The following is a 14,820-nucleotide window of genomic DNA, read 5'->3' on the forward strand; positions in this document are numbered from 1 at the left end:
CCAAGCCCGGCTGATTTTTTGATTTATTGTAGAGATGAGGTCTTTTTTTTTGAGTTGGAGTCTCATTCTGTCCCCCAGGCTGGAGTGCAGTGGCACATTCACGGCCACTCAGCATCAACCCGCTGGGCTCTGGCGATCCTTCTGCCTCAGCCTTCCAAGTAGCCATAACTACAGGTGCGCACTACCACACCTGGCTATTTTTTTTTTTTAATTGTAGAGATGAGGTCTCACCAAGTTGCCCGGGATGGTCTCGAACCAGCAGGCTCAGGCAGCCACTCACTTCCACCTCCCAAAGTGCTGGGATGACAGGCTGAGTCACAGAGCCTGGCCTGTTGCTCCTTTTTACATGAAAGTAGTTTTTCTGCACATTTAGGGAGAAGAGGTGAAGTAGGATAGCTTTTCTAAATTTAAGGCTCTTCAGCTTCCTTTCCCATGTTTTCACGAAGTGTTCAAAGATACGGCTTCATCCTTGCTGAGGTCTCTTGGCTCTGTTGTGTCCGTCCCTCCCCCCCATTTATCCTTTGCCCCAAGAATTCCTGGCCCGCCCTATTTGTATTTTGTTCCCTGCAGTTTTTTTCTCTGGTGTCCAGGAAAGAAACTTTGGCTACTTTTGAGAGTTTACAGGACTGTGCTGCCCCAGCTTCTGCAGACCTTCCTTTGAAGCCCTGGCACTCATGAGCTTCCAGGTAGGTATTACAAAACTCCAGTTCCAGCTGCTATTCTCCTGTTGGTCTGCTGTGTTTTCCAGGGAGTATCTGCTGACTATTTTGGGCTTCTCTTATTTTCTGATTTCTCAGACACCCTGTTGTTTCTTCTGCTTCTTTCCACAAAAAAATGCTGATACCGTGTAAACCTTCAGGCTGCCAGTATTTCCATCGACTTGGATTTTGGGGTTTGTGGGGATACTTTGCCACCTAGTTTTGCTATAGATATTGTCTATAGGGTTTTTTTATTTTACTGTCCTGGGTGCTCTGTTTTTATGAGAATTCAGGGAGTTTCAAAATAACTAAGCTAGTGCCACTGCCATCTTCCGAAAAATTCATTTCTCTCAATTATTTTTCTTTTTTGAGTTGGAGTCTCACTTTGTCGCCCAGGATGGAGTGTAGTGGCATGCTCATGGCCACCCTAGCGTCGATCTGCTGGGCTCCAGTGACCCTTCTGCCTCAGCCTTCCAAGTAGCTAGAACCACAGGCATGTACCACCACATCTAGCTAATTTTTTGATTGTAGAGATGAGGTCTCGCCAAGTTGCCCAGGATGGTCTTAAACCCCTGGACTCAGGCAATCCTCTCATGTCCGCCTCCCAAAGTGCTGCAATTAGATGTGAGCCACTGTGCTCAGTCATTTCTCAACTCTTATATAATTCCAACAAATGAAATCAAACCGATGGTGGACAAATCACCATCCATTAACTTTTCTTTTTTTTTTTGAGTTGGAGTCTCACTCTGTCACCCAGACTGGAGTGCAGTGGCCGCTCCCAGTCACCGCAGCCTCGACCTGCTGGGCTCCGGCTATCCTTCCGCCTCAGCCATCTGAGTAGCCGGAATTACAGGCATGCGCTACCATGTCCGGCTGATTTTTAAAAATTTTATTGTAGAGATGAGGTCTCGCCAAGTTGCCCAGGCGGGTCTCGAACCCGCGGGCTCAGGCAATCCACTCACCTCAGCCTCCCAAAGTGCGGGATTACAGGCTGAGCCAACGAGCCCGGCTAATTTTTCTATACCATTCCAAGATGTAGCAGTTATCTATCTAAAACCCATTTCCTCCTCCTTCTTACTAACAGTATTCTGGTTTCATTCAGGGTGGCAGTGTGCCCAGCTAAAGAGTGTTTCCCTGCCTCCCTTGCAGTTAGGGGTAACCATGGGATACACTTCTGACCAATAAGATAATGAGAAAATGTTGGTAGGGCTTTGGAAAAAGCTTACTAGAAGGTTAAGTCTGGCTGGGCTCCGTGATTTAGCCTGTAATCCCAGCACTTTGGGAGGGTGAGATGAATGGATTGCCTGAGCCCACGGGTTTGAGACCAGCCCGGGGAACTTGGCCAGACCTCGTCTCTACAATAAAATTTAAAAAATTAGCCAGACATGGTAGCCCACACGTGTAGTTCTGGCTACTTGAAAGGCTGAGGCAGAAGGATCCCTGGAGCCCAGAAGGTTGGTGCTGGGGTGACTGTGAGCATGTGTGCCACTGCACTCCAGCCTGAGCGACAGAGTGAGACTCCAACTCAAAAAAAGAAGGCTAAGTCCCTTGGTCCACTGGCTGACCCCTTGTTGTCCTCTTCCTTCTTGCTGCCTGTCAAGAGCTGAGCTGAGCTGGAGAGACCTGAGCTTCCAGTCCTTGGTTAAGACAAATGAAAATGAATGTAACAGGAAGCCTTTTATCACTTGCTTTGAGATACTCAAGGTAAGCATTGGATCTTCTAATTTCCATCTTCCCCCATAGAACAGTGCCAGTCAAGGGTCACGTAGATCAGTCCAGAGGTGGGCATTGTCTGTCAAGGGATGCCCAAACAAAAGGCTCCTGTCACTGTGTGGACTCCAGGGCTGGGAAGGAGACGGGGAAAGGCTAGGAATAGAAAATAACTGAATCCTAGGAGTGGAGAAAAGTGTCTTCAGGTCCCACAAGCCCTTAATGAAGTTGATCTCCACAGAGGTGCCTGAGAGAGGCCATGGCTAGGGCTCTTCCCTGTCTCCCTTATGGGAGGCTCTAAATGGAGGAGCCTGGGCTAGAAACGCAGATAGGTGTAAGAGCACGGCAGGGGTTGGAGGAAGTCAGCTGTATGACTGTGAGCCCCTTCAGAGACACAGCACACTGGTCGGGCCCCTAGTCAGGTATGAGCAGACAGCCTTCTCCATCAGGCCTGAAAGATCGCACATGGTAGTGAGCCAGATCCCTCCCTTCCTACACTGCAGGAGACAGAACAGCTTGTCTTGGGATCAGATGATGACAACTTCATGCTAAGGGCTGCTGAGCAGAAGAAAAATAAAAAGATGTCGTTAGAAACCTGATGACATCAGGGAGCAGCCATATTAGCCTCAGACTGTCTCTAAATTTCTATTTACATGAGAAAGACAAAATGGCTAATTAAGCCACTGCTTGTCAGGGTTCTCTTACAACTGAATGTAATTCTTAATTGCTACATAGGGGTCTCAAGGGCAGAGGCTCCCAAGTGGTGGTGCTGGTTGGTCCATGAAATTTTCACCGATCATTGGCCAGGTGAGAAAAAAATTAACAGGTTTTCAAAAGGCAAGTTTATTCAAGTTTTTAGTACTGAGATTATGCCCTTCCAGATTATTTGATATTATAACGTCCCTTTTTTTCTATAAAGATAATGATCCTAACTTATGATGCTGGTTGTGTCTAAAATCCTTTCTTAAAAATTAAATTCAGGCCGAGTATGGTAGCTCATGCCTGTAATCTCAGCAGGAGACAGAGGCAGGAGGACTGCTTGAGCCCAAGAGTTCAAGATCCGCCTGGGCAACATAGTGAGACCTTATCTCTACAAAAATAAAAAATTTTTAAAAAGCCAAGCATGGTGGCACACGCCTATAGTCAGCTACTCAGGAGGCTGAGGCAGGAGAATCATGTGAGCCCAGGAGTTGGAGGCTGTGATAAGCTGTGATGGTGTCACTGCATTCCAGCCTGGGGTGAGACCCCCAATTCAAAAACAAAAACAAACCCAGACTATGTTTATAATAGGATCTCTAAACTTAATTCTGGAAAAATTTGCCAGTATACCAACTTAAGAGTACTTCATAGCTACTAAATTCTTCCTCAAATGTGGATAAAAGACATCTATATGTTTTTGTTCTTCAACAGAAGAAAAATTCTGCCACCTTTTGAGGGAGACAGGAAGAGGGGGTTGCAGGTGGCTCGTGCAGGGGAATTCACAGGATCCGCCTGTATCCCAATTACTGCCTTGGGTAGCAGGAGTAAGTATTAAAGCGTGAACCAGGTACCAGTTGAGGGTGACCAGGAGGAACAGGCTCCAAGTTCTCCAAAGAGTCCTTGAAGACAACAGAAATATTTGGCTGGAGGATTCAAGCTGAATCCTTGAACACAACAGCTGTCTTCACACATCTGAAGTTAACCAAGGGGACAAGGCTCAGGTTTATTCTGTGAGGCCCAGGGGCAGAGTGAGGACCAACCAGAGACGGCTGCCAAGGGACTTCCCACAGAACAGGCTGGGCAAAGGAGGTAACGGGGCCTTGAGAGAGGCCTGAGGCCGGCAGCCACTGAGAGGTGACCCCACTGAGCTGTAAGGTCCAGAACAGGGAGCTTGCCTGTTTTGTCCAGTGTTCTAACCCTAGTAGCCAGAACAGTACCCAGCACATAGTAGGTACTCGGTATATATTAGCTGAGCAAATCAATGGAGATTTGCCAAGGTGTCCTTAAGTTCATTATAGCCTGAGTGTGTATGCGTCTTCCTTTATCTGCAAGGTCAATCTTTTAAGCCCAAATGTATCTTTGTAGCTATCTCAGAAATACCCAGGGAACACTGTCTGGAAGAAAGAGAACCAGGAGGGAATCAGCAGTCCTGACCGATCAGAAGTTCAGCCTCCCAGATAGTATGTACTCTAAACAAAAAGCATTTTTGTGGCATCACTGGTTTCTCTGGTTAATGTACTCTAGCCAGGAAGTCATGCCACCTTGAAGAGGCACTCAAAGCACCCTAAGAGATTTTTCTAAAATCTCTGTGTTGGCTGGGCTTGGTGGCTCAGCCTGTAATCCCAGCACTTTGGGAGGCCAAGGCGCGTGGATTGCCTGAGCCCGTGGGTTCAAGACCCACCTGGGCAACTTGACAAGAAATCGTTTCTACAATAAATCAAAAATTAGCTGGGAGTGGTAGCATGCACCTATAGTTCCAGGTACTTGGAAGGCTGAGGCGGAAGGATTGCCGGAGCTCAGCAGGTCGAGGCTGCGGTGGCCAGGAGCATGCCACTGCACTCCAGTCTGGGCAACAGAGTGAGACTCCAACTCAAAAAAAAAAGTAAAATAAAATCTCTGTGTTAAAATGGGTTGTAATTGAACACGTTCTTTAAACCTGATATTCTATTCTTACAAGCGAAGAATTCCGATGTTCATTTTAATCCACACATCGTAACAGTTAGCACATTAAATCAGATTCCCAGCAGCCTCCAGCCCGCTAAAGATAAATCATCAAGGAAAAACTTAAGGCCAAAGTCACAAAATGCAGACACAGACATTAGGTGAGGTATTTATTCTGCAATTATTAGGTCCAGTTGCCCAGTATCAGGTTACCAAAGACAAATTTTCAAGCTCCCAATTCATCCCAACCAAAGTTTTTACTGTTTGGCTACTTCAGAATGGCTAGTATCTGCAGAGAAGAGGATCACCCAGGTAATCTACACAATTCCGAGACGGGACAGGAGCAGTTAGAGTGGGTCTATTTCAGGTATGAAGAGTGAAGCACATCACTTTGGGGGAGGGCACTGAGCAGGCCTGACCCTGCCCTGGCATTTCCCTGGCATTTCTGTCCAAATCTGCCAAGGTGACAATCAGCAGGTGAAAAGGAAAGCTAAAACACATACGTGCCAGGCAACATGCAATTGTTGTCTGTTACACGGGTGCTTCGGCCTCAGTGCAGCACCAACCACATGTCGGGACCCTATGCCATCCACCATCAGTTTTCCAGCTGGCTCTGGTCATTCTGCTTTTCTGCTGGGGATGCTGCATCCAAAAGAAGCCGCTCCAGAAAACAATAGACAACTGAAAAACAAAGAGAGAAACTTCTCACATAAAGATCACCCCCCACAGACAGGAAGAGCTCCCACTGAAGCAAACAGTATTCATTTGCATTTAGGGGTATAACTTCAACATCACAGCAGTCGGCCACCAACTCCCAAAAATCTTGAGCCTTGAGGCTGATTTCTGTGCTCAAAGTAGAGATGACTATTGGAGGAACGATGACGTTTTTCAAAGTTTTCCTCTTTCCTTTCCTCTAAACCCAGTGTCCCCCTCCAACCCAGATCCCAAAGCTACCTGCACCCATTCTTCATTCTCTCTCTCCTCTGTGACAGCACTGTGTTAAAACTCGAAAGGAGCAATGATAACGTGCATGTGAAGGAACTTAAAGATTTGGAAACTGGAAAGCTGCTCATGGTAGTTGAAACGTAAGGTTACGCAGGAACTAATGGCAGGACATGAGGTAGGACAGATAGGTTAGGGGTAGATCACGGCGATACAGGGAGTCAGGATTCTGTTCTTTAGAAGACAAGAGGCCCCCAGAAAGTTTTTAAATAGGTGAGTGACAGAGTCAAAGGTGTGGTCAGATTTATAAGTTTTCTTTTTTTTTTTTGAAAGCAAGATTTATTGAGAGGACAGAAAAGCTCCCACAGTGGGAGGGGACCCAACGGGGTTACCCAATTTATAAGTTTTCAAAGACCCCTGTGGCTGCCTATTGGATGGGCTGGAAATGACCAGTTCTGGATGCTGGGCATGGGAATGACAGGGCGGAATTGAGAAATAGTTCAGAGGCAGGAAAGACAAGACTCGCTGACTAGTAAGATAAACGGTGAGTGGGGGAACTGTATTCATGCTGAGGGTTCTAGCTCAGGTGACTGGGTGGATTTCTCTCTTTTTTTTTTTTTTGTTTCTGAGTTGGAGTCTTACTCCGTTGCCCAGGCTGAAGTGCATGGCACACTGTTCATGGTCACCATAGCTTCGACCTGCAAGGCTCCAGCGATCCTTCTGCTTCAGCCTTCCAAGTAGCTGGAACTACAGGCATGCGCTACCACGCCCAGCTAATTTTTAAAAAATTATTATTTATTGTAGAGATGAGGTCTCGCCAAGTTGCCCAAGTAGGTCTCGAACCCGCAGGCTCAGGCAATTCTCTCGCCTCGGCCCCCCAAAGTGCTGGGATTACATGCTTGAGCCACTGCTCTCGGCCAGACTGGGTGGATTTCTTAATCCATCGGATACTTATGGAGGACTCAGGTATAAGTCACTGGGTACAACAATGAATAAGATGAATGTGATCCCGACTCCCAAAGAATGTACAGTTTATTGGAAAAACAAGGCAAACAAACGCATAAAGCATGATTATTTTCATTATAATCGCAAGTTGCTGTGAGAGGCTGTAATAAAGAACCTGGCAGCTGGGGATGGTGTGGGTGGTAGTACTGTCCCCCTAGACAGGAAAACACAAGGGGAACTTGGCTGGAGGAGAGGATCAGTCCAGTTTGGCACAAAATGAATTTGAAGCAACTGGGGGTCTGCAAGAGATGGGACTTGGAAAGAGGGGCTAGAGATGGGGTTAAATCCAGGGGAGAGAAAGGCAAATGGCGGAGAAGAGATTCCTAGGGCCTGACCCTCCACGAGTGCAAGCCAGGCCTCCTTGGAGACCTTCTCAGGGCAGTCGCCCATTCAGATGTCAGCGCTGGGCCACACCACGAGGCTGAGGCAGGTGTTATGAGGCAGGTGCTATCTGCCCAAGTCTACTGGCTCAAAAAAGGGAAACACAGCCAACAAAATCGGTGTAAACTGACTAGACGAGAGCAGCAGCTGTAACTTGCTGGAGTAAAGGAACCTAAAGGCCTGGCAGCTTCTAGAAAACATCAGCTGGGGTTTTTGAAATGCCAAGTCAAGGTAGGGACAGACGAGCCCGCAGGGTGGGCACTGGAGAGTTTGTTTTCAAAACTATATACTGTTTTCCTCTCATCTTTCTAGCTGTCTGTTCCAAATAGTAAGTTTCCCTGTCAAGACCAGGGAAGAATTTGAGGACTAGAAAATTCCCTTCTCCTGCTGCCAACTTTTAATGGGTGGCCTGCAGGGAAGAAGTTGGGAATTCCGGACACTTGGATCACAGGGTGTAAAGTAGGATGCTATTATCCTTTGCGCCAGACGTGGTCTATAACATCACCTCAGCCAGCACGCCCTTGCCTCTCAAAGACGGCCTCTCCTTCTTCTTGGCCTAAAACCTGACTTCTGGCCACTCCGGCTCTGCATCTTGGGTGATCCCATTATGCTCCGCATCTTGGGTGACCCCACTATGGCACGGCATTCCCTGCTCCTTTCCTTGTTTCAGCTCAGCACCCAAGCTTGCCAGTGTCGCCACTGCTTGCTCTAGGTGTTCCCATCAGCAGTTCCCACAGTCATGATTCTCTTTAATTTAAAGGGCCAGCTGGACGCAGTGGCGCATACCTGGAAGTCCAGCACTTTGGGAGGCTGAAGTGGGAGGATCACTTGAGGCCAGAAGTTTGAGATCAGCCTGGGCAACACAGCGAGACCCTGTCTCTACAAAAGATAGAAAAACTAGCGAGGTATGGTGGTGCATACTTGCAGTTCCAGCTTCTCAGGAGGCTTAAACAGGAGGATCACTTGAGCCCAGGAGTTTGAAGCTACAGTAAGCTATGACTGATTGTGCCACTGCACTCCAATGAGGGTGACAGAGTGAGGCATCATCTCAAAAAAAAAAAAAAACATTAAATTAAAAAATTTTTAAAAGAGTCTTTTAGTCTGCGTGATGCATGAGATATAAAATCAGGGTACAAAATCTTAGGAGAATGAGGACCTATCTCCACTGTTCATCCCAGTATCCCCAGCATTAACACAGAGTAGAACCTAAGTGAATGGCCAAGTAAAGGTATCCCAAGTAACTTGGCAAATAAATGCAGGAAAGTTCTGAGTGCTATATGATATGCCTATCAACTGTCACTTGTTCAAAGTCAAGCTCTCTCTGAGCATCTGCTGGGAGCTGGGCTATGTTGGTAAACAACACTCGGCCCTCAAGGAACTCCCAGTCTCCGAAGTTGCAGTAAATAAGAAAATTACCATCCAGGGGAGCAAAGAACCATAGAAGAGCACAGAGAATATGTAAGTGACATTACCTGGAGAAGTCAAGAAAAACTTCACCAAGGAGAAGGTATCTGAAGTGGATTCTGAGAAATAACAAGAAGTTGCCAAGTAGACAAGGCAAGAAAGGGTATTCCAGAGCTTAAAAAAAAAAAACTTAGAAGACGTAAAGGTAATATTTCCCATAGTTAGTGGTAGTGTTGGTACTGTTATTATTAGATTGTTGTGAGTAAATGGTGGATAAAACAAATGCTTATTTGACACTTTAATTCTGTCATCGCTGGTGTCATTGAGAAATCAGAGCCTTGGCATGGGAGAAAGAAGATACAGATGTAAGATAAAAGGATTTAGTAAAAGCTTTGTAATACTACATAGGAATTAGAAGTATCAATGTGAACTTACAATGTATCTTCTTTAAAAAGCAAATACACCAAAAAGCAAACAAATATATTTCCTGGCCCTGAACACTGAAAAGGTCTGAAAACAGCTACGAAACCAGTTGTAACGAGCATCATTAGTATCCAGAGTATGATCTTGAAATACTCAGGAAATGTCCAAAATGAGCCTGAAACTTTTTTTTCATAATACCTAGGCAAGGCAATCATCAGAGACTCCTACGGCAGTGTCAACAGAACTCAGGAGCCAACCTAAAGTGGCCCCCAAAGGCCAAAGATGGGACGATCTGAGCATCAATAAGGATAATACTTGCAATGGCCTGAAGCCAATGGGTCACTGTTGAAGAGTTCTGGTGAACCAACTACTATTTTAAAAGCAGGTAAACAAAGGAAAAGAATAATTTCTCTTGTCTTTCTTATATAAACGATACTACTGGAAAACCAAATTGTTGATGAAGGAAGGTTTTTATTAAAGTACTCCTCTAGTTAATAAATAAAAAAAGATAGAATTGAAATATCACCATTCGAAAACCCCTAAAGAATTAACAGATTCAGGCATTGCTTACTAATGGTCACTAACATCAAAAAGAGGGAGATAATTAGTATGAGTTTTGGGAATGGGAGAATTAATGGTAAACATAAAGTAGTCTTGTCAAAAAAAAAAAATCAGCCAGGCACAGTGGCTCACACCCATAATCCCAGCACTTTGGGAGGCTAAGGCAATAGGACTGTATGTCTGAACCTAGGAATTCAAGACCAGCCTGGGCAACATGGCAAGACCTCGTATCTATAATAAATTTTAAAAAATTAGCCAGGCATGGTGACATCCACCTGTAGTCCCATCTACTCTGGAGATTGAGGGCAGAAGAATCACCTGAGCCCAGCAGGTTGAGGCTGCGGTAGCCATGATCATGGCACTGCACTCCAGCCTGGGTGACAGAGACTCCGACTAAAAAAAAAAAAAAAAAAAGAAAGAAAGAAAGAAAAAAGGCCAGGCTCAGTGGTTTAGTCAGTATTCCCAGCACTTTGGGAGGCCAAGGCGAGTGGATTGCCTGAGCCCGTAGGTTCGAGACCAGCCTGGGCAACTTGGTGAGACCGTGTCTCTGCAATAAATAAAAAATTAGTCAGACATGGTAGCATGGGCCTGTAGCTCCAGTTACTTGGAAGGCTGAGGCAGAAGGATCACTGGAGCCCAGCAGGCTGATGCTGGGGTGGCTGTGAGTATGCCACTGTTAGCCCAGGGTACAGAGTGAGACTCCAACTCAAAACAAAACAAAACAAAAAAACCATGAATCTGATCAAGGCTTCATTTATTTATTTATTTTAGTAGAGACAAAGTTTCACTTTGCTGCCCAGACTAATCTCAAACTCTGAGCCTCAAGAAATCCTCCTGCCTCAACCTTTCTAAGTGCTGAGATACACATGTGAACCACCATCCTGGCCCTGACCAAGCCTTTAGATCCAACCACTGAGTCACAGAAAACAGAGAATAGAGCAACCATGTTAAATGGCATTACGGAGATATAATCAGAAAACAAGAAACTACAGGATAGATGATTCTACAACAAATAAACAGCAAGAGGAAAGGAAGAGTGAGAGGGAGAGGGAGTAGAAATATATAATTGAAGACCTTTAAAAGCTTCATCAACCAGTTGCAATTACTAACCTTATTTGGATCTGATTAAACAAACTGGGGAAAAAGTTATATAAAGTAATGTGAAAGGGAACAAAGAAGAAACTGAGCAAGAAAAACCCAGTAACAGAAAATGGATTCCTTGGGCAGGGCCATTTCAGACATGGTGTGGAAGGAAACAGGTACCAGAAGAAAACAGTGTCAGCTGTGCTATGAAATCATGCTGGGGCCAGGCTTGGTGGCTCAGCCTGTAATCCTGCGCCTTGGGAGGCCGAGGTGAGTGAATTGCCTGAGCTCGCAGGTTCGAGACCTGCCTAGGCAAACTGGCGAGACCTCATCTCTACAATAAATAAAAAAAAATTAGCCGGGCGTGGTAGTGCGCGCCTGTAGTACCAGCTACTTGGAAGGCTGAGGCAGAAGGATCGTCGGAGCCCAGTGGGTCGAGGCTGTGGTAGCCGGGAGCAGCCACTGCACTCCAGTCTGGGTGACACAGTGAGACTCCAACTCAAAAAAAAAAAAAGAAATCATGCCATGTGGATGCTATGTTAAAGGGGTTGCAGCGCTGAGTTAAAGCTGACTTCAGAATACAAGAACTGATGTGCATAAAACTAGTTAAAGGGCTCCTACCTTTGGATTCTGAAACGAACTCTCTCAACATGGGTGAAAGAATCTCTGTATAAAAATCCCATGGATCAAATCAGGAGGGCTTTCATTACCTCTCAGAAAGCCCTCTGTTCATCTCTTATTAAAACCCTTATCACACTGTAGTGTAATTATCTGCTGGCCTTCCTCCTCTGGACAGACCCATGTGTCACCACCCAGAGGAGGCAGTCCCAGGTCAGATGCAGTCCTTCAAGTACTGCACCCCTCCTGGCAGAGCAGGGCTTCCCAGGAAGAGTCTCCAGGCTTTACCAGGGTCTTGGCTCAGAGAAGAAATGGCACTGGCCCTGAGTGATAAGTTAACGAAGAAGGAAGGCAGGAAACCAGATATTTTTATGGTGATTTTTTTTTTTTTTTGAGTCAGGCTTTCACTGTGTCACCCAGGCTGGAATGTAGAAGCGACCTCCTGGGCTCAGGTAATCCTTCTGCCTCAGCCTCCAAAGTAGCTGGGACTACATGTGTGTACCACCATGCCTGGCTTATTTTAAAATTTTTTGTAGAAGCGAGGTCTCACTATGTTGCTCAGGCTGGTCTCTAATTCCTGGATTCAAGTGATCCTCCTGCCTCAGCCTCCCAAAGCACTGGGATTACAGGCATGAGCCACTATGCCCAGCTCCAGATATTCTTTATGCCATTTCAATAATTTATAAAGGGGTAGCTTCCTGATTACAAGTGCAGTCATGTAGCCAGGCTCGGTGGCTCAGCCTGTAATCCCGCGCCTTTGGGAGGCTGAGGTGAGTGGATTGCCCGAGCCCGCGGGTTCGAGACACGCCTAGGCAACTTGGAGAGACCTCATCTCTACAGTAAATAAAAAAATTAGCCGGCGTGGTAGCACGCGCCTATAGTTCCGGCTACTTGGAAGGCTGAGGTGGAAGGGTCGCTGGAGCCCAGCAGGTCAAGGCTGCAGTGGCTGGGAGCGGCCACTGCACTCCAGTCTGGGCGACAGAGTGAGACTTCAACTCAAAAAAACAAAAAAAACAAAAAAACAAGTGCAGTCATGTACCACATAACGACGTTATAGTCAATGATGGATCTCATATACACTGGTGGCCCCTTGAGATCATACCATTTTACTGAACTTTTTTTATGTATAGATACACAAATATCATCTGTGTTACAAATGCCTGCTGTATTCAGTACAGTCACATGCTGTCCTGGTTTGTAGCACAGGAGCCATAGGCTAGACCATACAGCTTGGGTGTGTAGTAGGCTACATCATCTAGGTTGTGTAAGTATACTCTGTGATGTTCACACAATGACATGACTGCCTAACAATGCATTTCTCAGAACATGTTCCCCGCTGATAACCGATGCATGACTGTAATTGGAAGCTCCCTGTGGTCCTGGGGTCCCAGGGAGAGAAGGGGTTAATGCTCTCTCAGGAATGAGTCCAGGCAGGCTTGCAATGCACAGATTTACATGGGGAAGGGTACTGATGAGGTTAGAAGTCATTCTGCAAATTTCAGCAGAAGGCATGGCCCATTCAAGAATCTGCAGCGCCCAGGGCTCTGGACACACCCTCCACTGGAAAAGCAATGGATGCGTCTGCTGAGGAGCTGCCAAGCAGCTGTTCATCATCACCTCACTTGGAGGAGACCTGACTCCAAATGGAGGCACCAATACCCAGGCTTACAAATCTGAGCAAAGCCCAGAGGTGTCAAATCTGTGTAAACCAAGATGCAAGGCCTTCAGGGGCCCTGAGGGCCAGGTTCTTCTTACACACTGCTCCCTCTTGAAGGCCTTTACAGCCAACATGATGCAGGAACTGGAGTCTCAGAGCAGGAGCAGGTCGAGAGAGTCCCTCACCTTGGCAGCATTGGATGTTCTAGGCCAAAGGAGACCAGGCAACTGTTGCCACTGTGTTCTCTACCTCTGTCCCTGGTCAGCTGGGCCCAGATGTTCCTGTTTTCAGTGGTGCAAGCCCACATCATGTCATCATGTCCTACTAAACACCCTATGTCTTCGCCTTCCCAAAAGCTATGGGAAGCAGACTACTTTTTCCATAACAACTGGAAACAACTGACAGCTTCAGTTCAACTGTCAAGACTTGGTTGAAACAAGACCCTACTGTGATGCCCCACTCTAGGCCTAACTGAGTCTCTCCCCTGTGTGGCCCCTTGGTGCTCAGTTGACAACTTGGCTACAGCACTTCTCACACAATAGGGCTGTTATCTTTTCAGCTGCTTAGCCATCACCTGGAGCTCCCTGAGGCAGAGACTATCTGATTATCCAGGTACCCAATGCCTGGGCCACAGACTGGCCCAAAAAAGTGTGAGGGGTCCAGTGCTCAGCAAACCAAAGTGTCACTGGTGAAAGCCCACATCCTGACTTCTGCTTCATTTTACAAAGGGTCACATCCACCCACCCAGCATTAACTGAGCACTTGCTCTGTCTGGGCCAGGTGGGCATTAGACTAGGTACTAAGGAGTCCAAGTCAAGTAAGACTCAGTACCAGGTTGGGCACAGTGGCTCACACCTGTAATCCCAATACTTTGGGTGGCTGAGGCAGAATTGCTTGAGTCTAGGAGTTCAAGACCAGCCTGGGTGACACAGCAAGACCTCTACAAAAATAAAAAAATTAGCTGGGCATGGTGGCATATGCTTGTAGTCCCAGCTATCTGAGAGGCTGAGGCAGAAGGACAGCCTAAGCTACTACATTCCAGCCTGGAACTCTGAGCTGAGTGAGACTCTGACATACATATATACATACATACATATATACAGACATACATACATAAATACTCAGTCCGTTCCCCATTGCTTCAGTCAAAGGAGGAGGCCACCCTGTCTTGGGCTTCTCTGCCAACAGCCAATGGAGTTAACTGCAGGATGAGCTGAATAAGTGTGTAGCCACTTAAACTGTAATGTGCTCATTCTAAGGCAATGGGCTCCAAAAACAATCCACTGAGGTAGTGAAAGGAAATGTTAGAACTTAATCTATTTCACTGGTTTGTGCTTGTGACAGAGACTCCAAAATGGCCTCCAATGATCCCTGCCTCCAGGTATTCATGTCTTTGTGCAATCCCCTCCCCTAGAGTGTGGGTGAGCCTGTGACTTACTTGCTTCTAATCACAGAATATGGTCAAAGTGATGAATGTCATGTCATGTTTATGTTAATATGTAACTTCCGTCTCATTTTTTTTTTTTTTTTTGAGTTGGAGTCTCACTCTGTCGCCCAGACTGGAGTGCGGTGGCCACTCCCGGCCACCGCAGTCTCAACCTGCTGGGCTCCGGCAATCCTTCCGCCTCAGCCTCCCAAGTAGCTGGAACTACAGGCGCGTGCTACCAGGCCCGGCTAATTTTTGATTTTATTGTAGAG

The 14,820-nt window shown here is 46.5% G+C and overlaps 1 protein-coding gene across 3 annotated transcripts in view; it reads right to left on the reverse strand.

Annotated features, from left to right (window-relative positions):
- Window positions 1-5,205: 5,205 nt before the first annotated feature.
- YIPF1 (Yip1 domain family member 1) overlaps window positions 5,206-14,820 on the reverse strand; it is a 42,955-nt gene continuing 33,340 nt past the window's right edge. Inside the window, exon 9 of one of the 3 annotated variants that reach the window (XM_008074261.2) lies at window positions 5,206-5,729. In XM_008074261.2, the coding sequence (XP_008072452.1) occupies window positions 5,580-5,729 (150 nt within the window). In that variant the 3' untranslated portion in view covers window positions 5,206-5,579. Of the gene's footprint in view, window positions 5,730-8,848; window positions 8,900-14,820 lie in introns of those variants that run through there. The other 2 variants (XM_021707101.1, XM_021707102.1) reach the window with 2 other exon arrangements.

Source organism: Carlito syrichta, unplaced genomic scaffold (genome assembly GCF_000164805.1).
Source record: "Carlito syrichta isolate Samal-C Ts95f unplaced genomic scaffold, Tarsius_syrichta-2.0.1 Scaffold316384, whole genome shotgun sequence".
Lineage (NCBI taxonomy): Eukaryota > Metazoa > Chordata > Mammalia > Primates > Tarsiidae > Carlito > Carlito syrichta.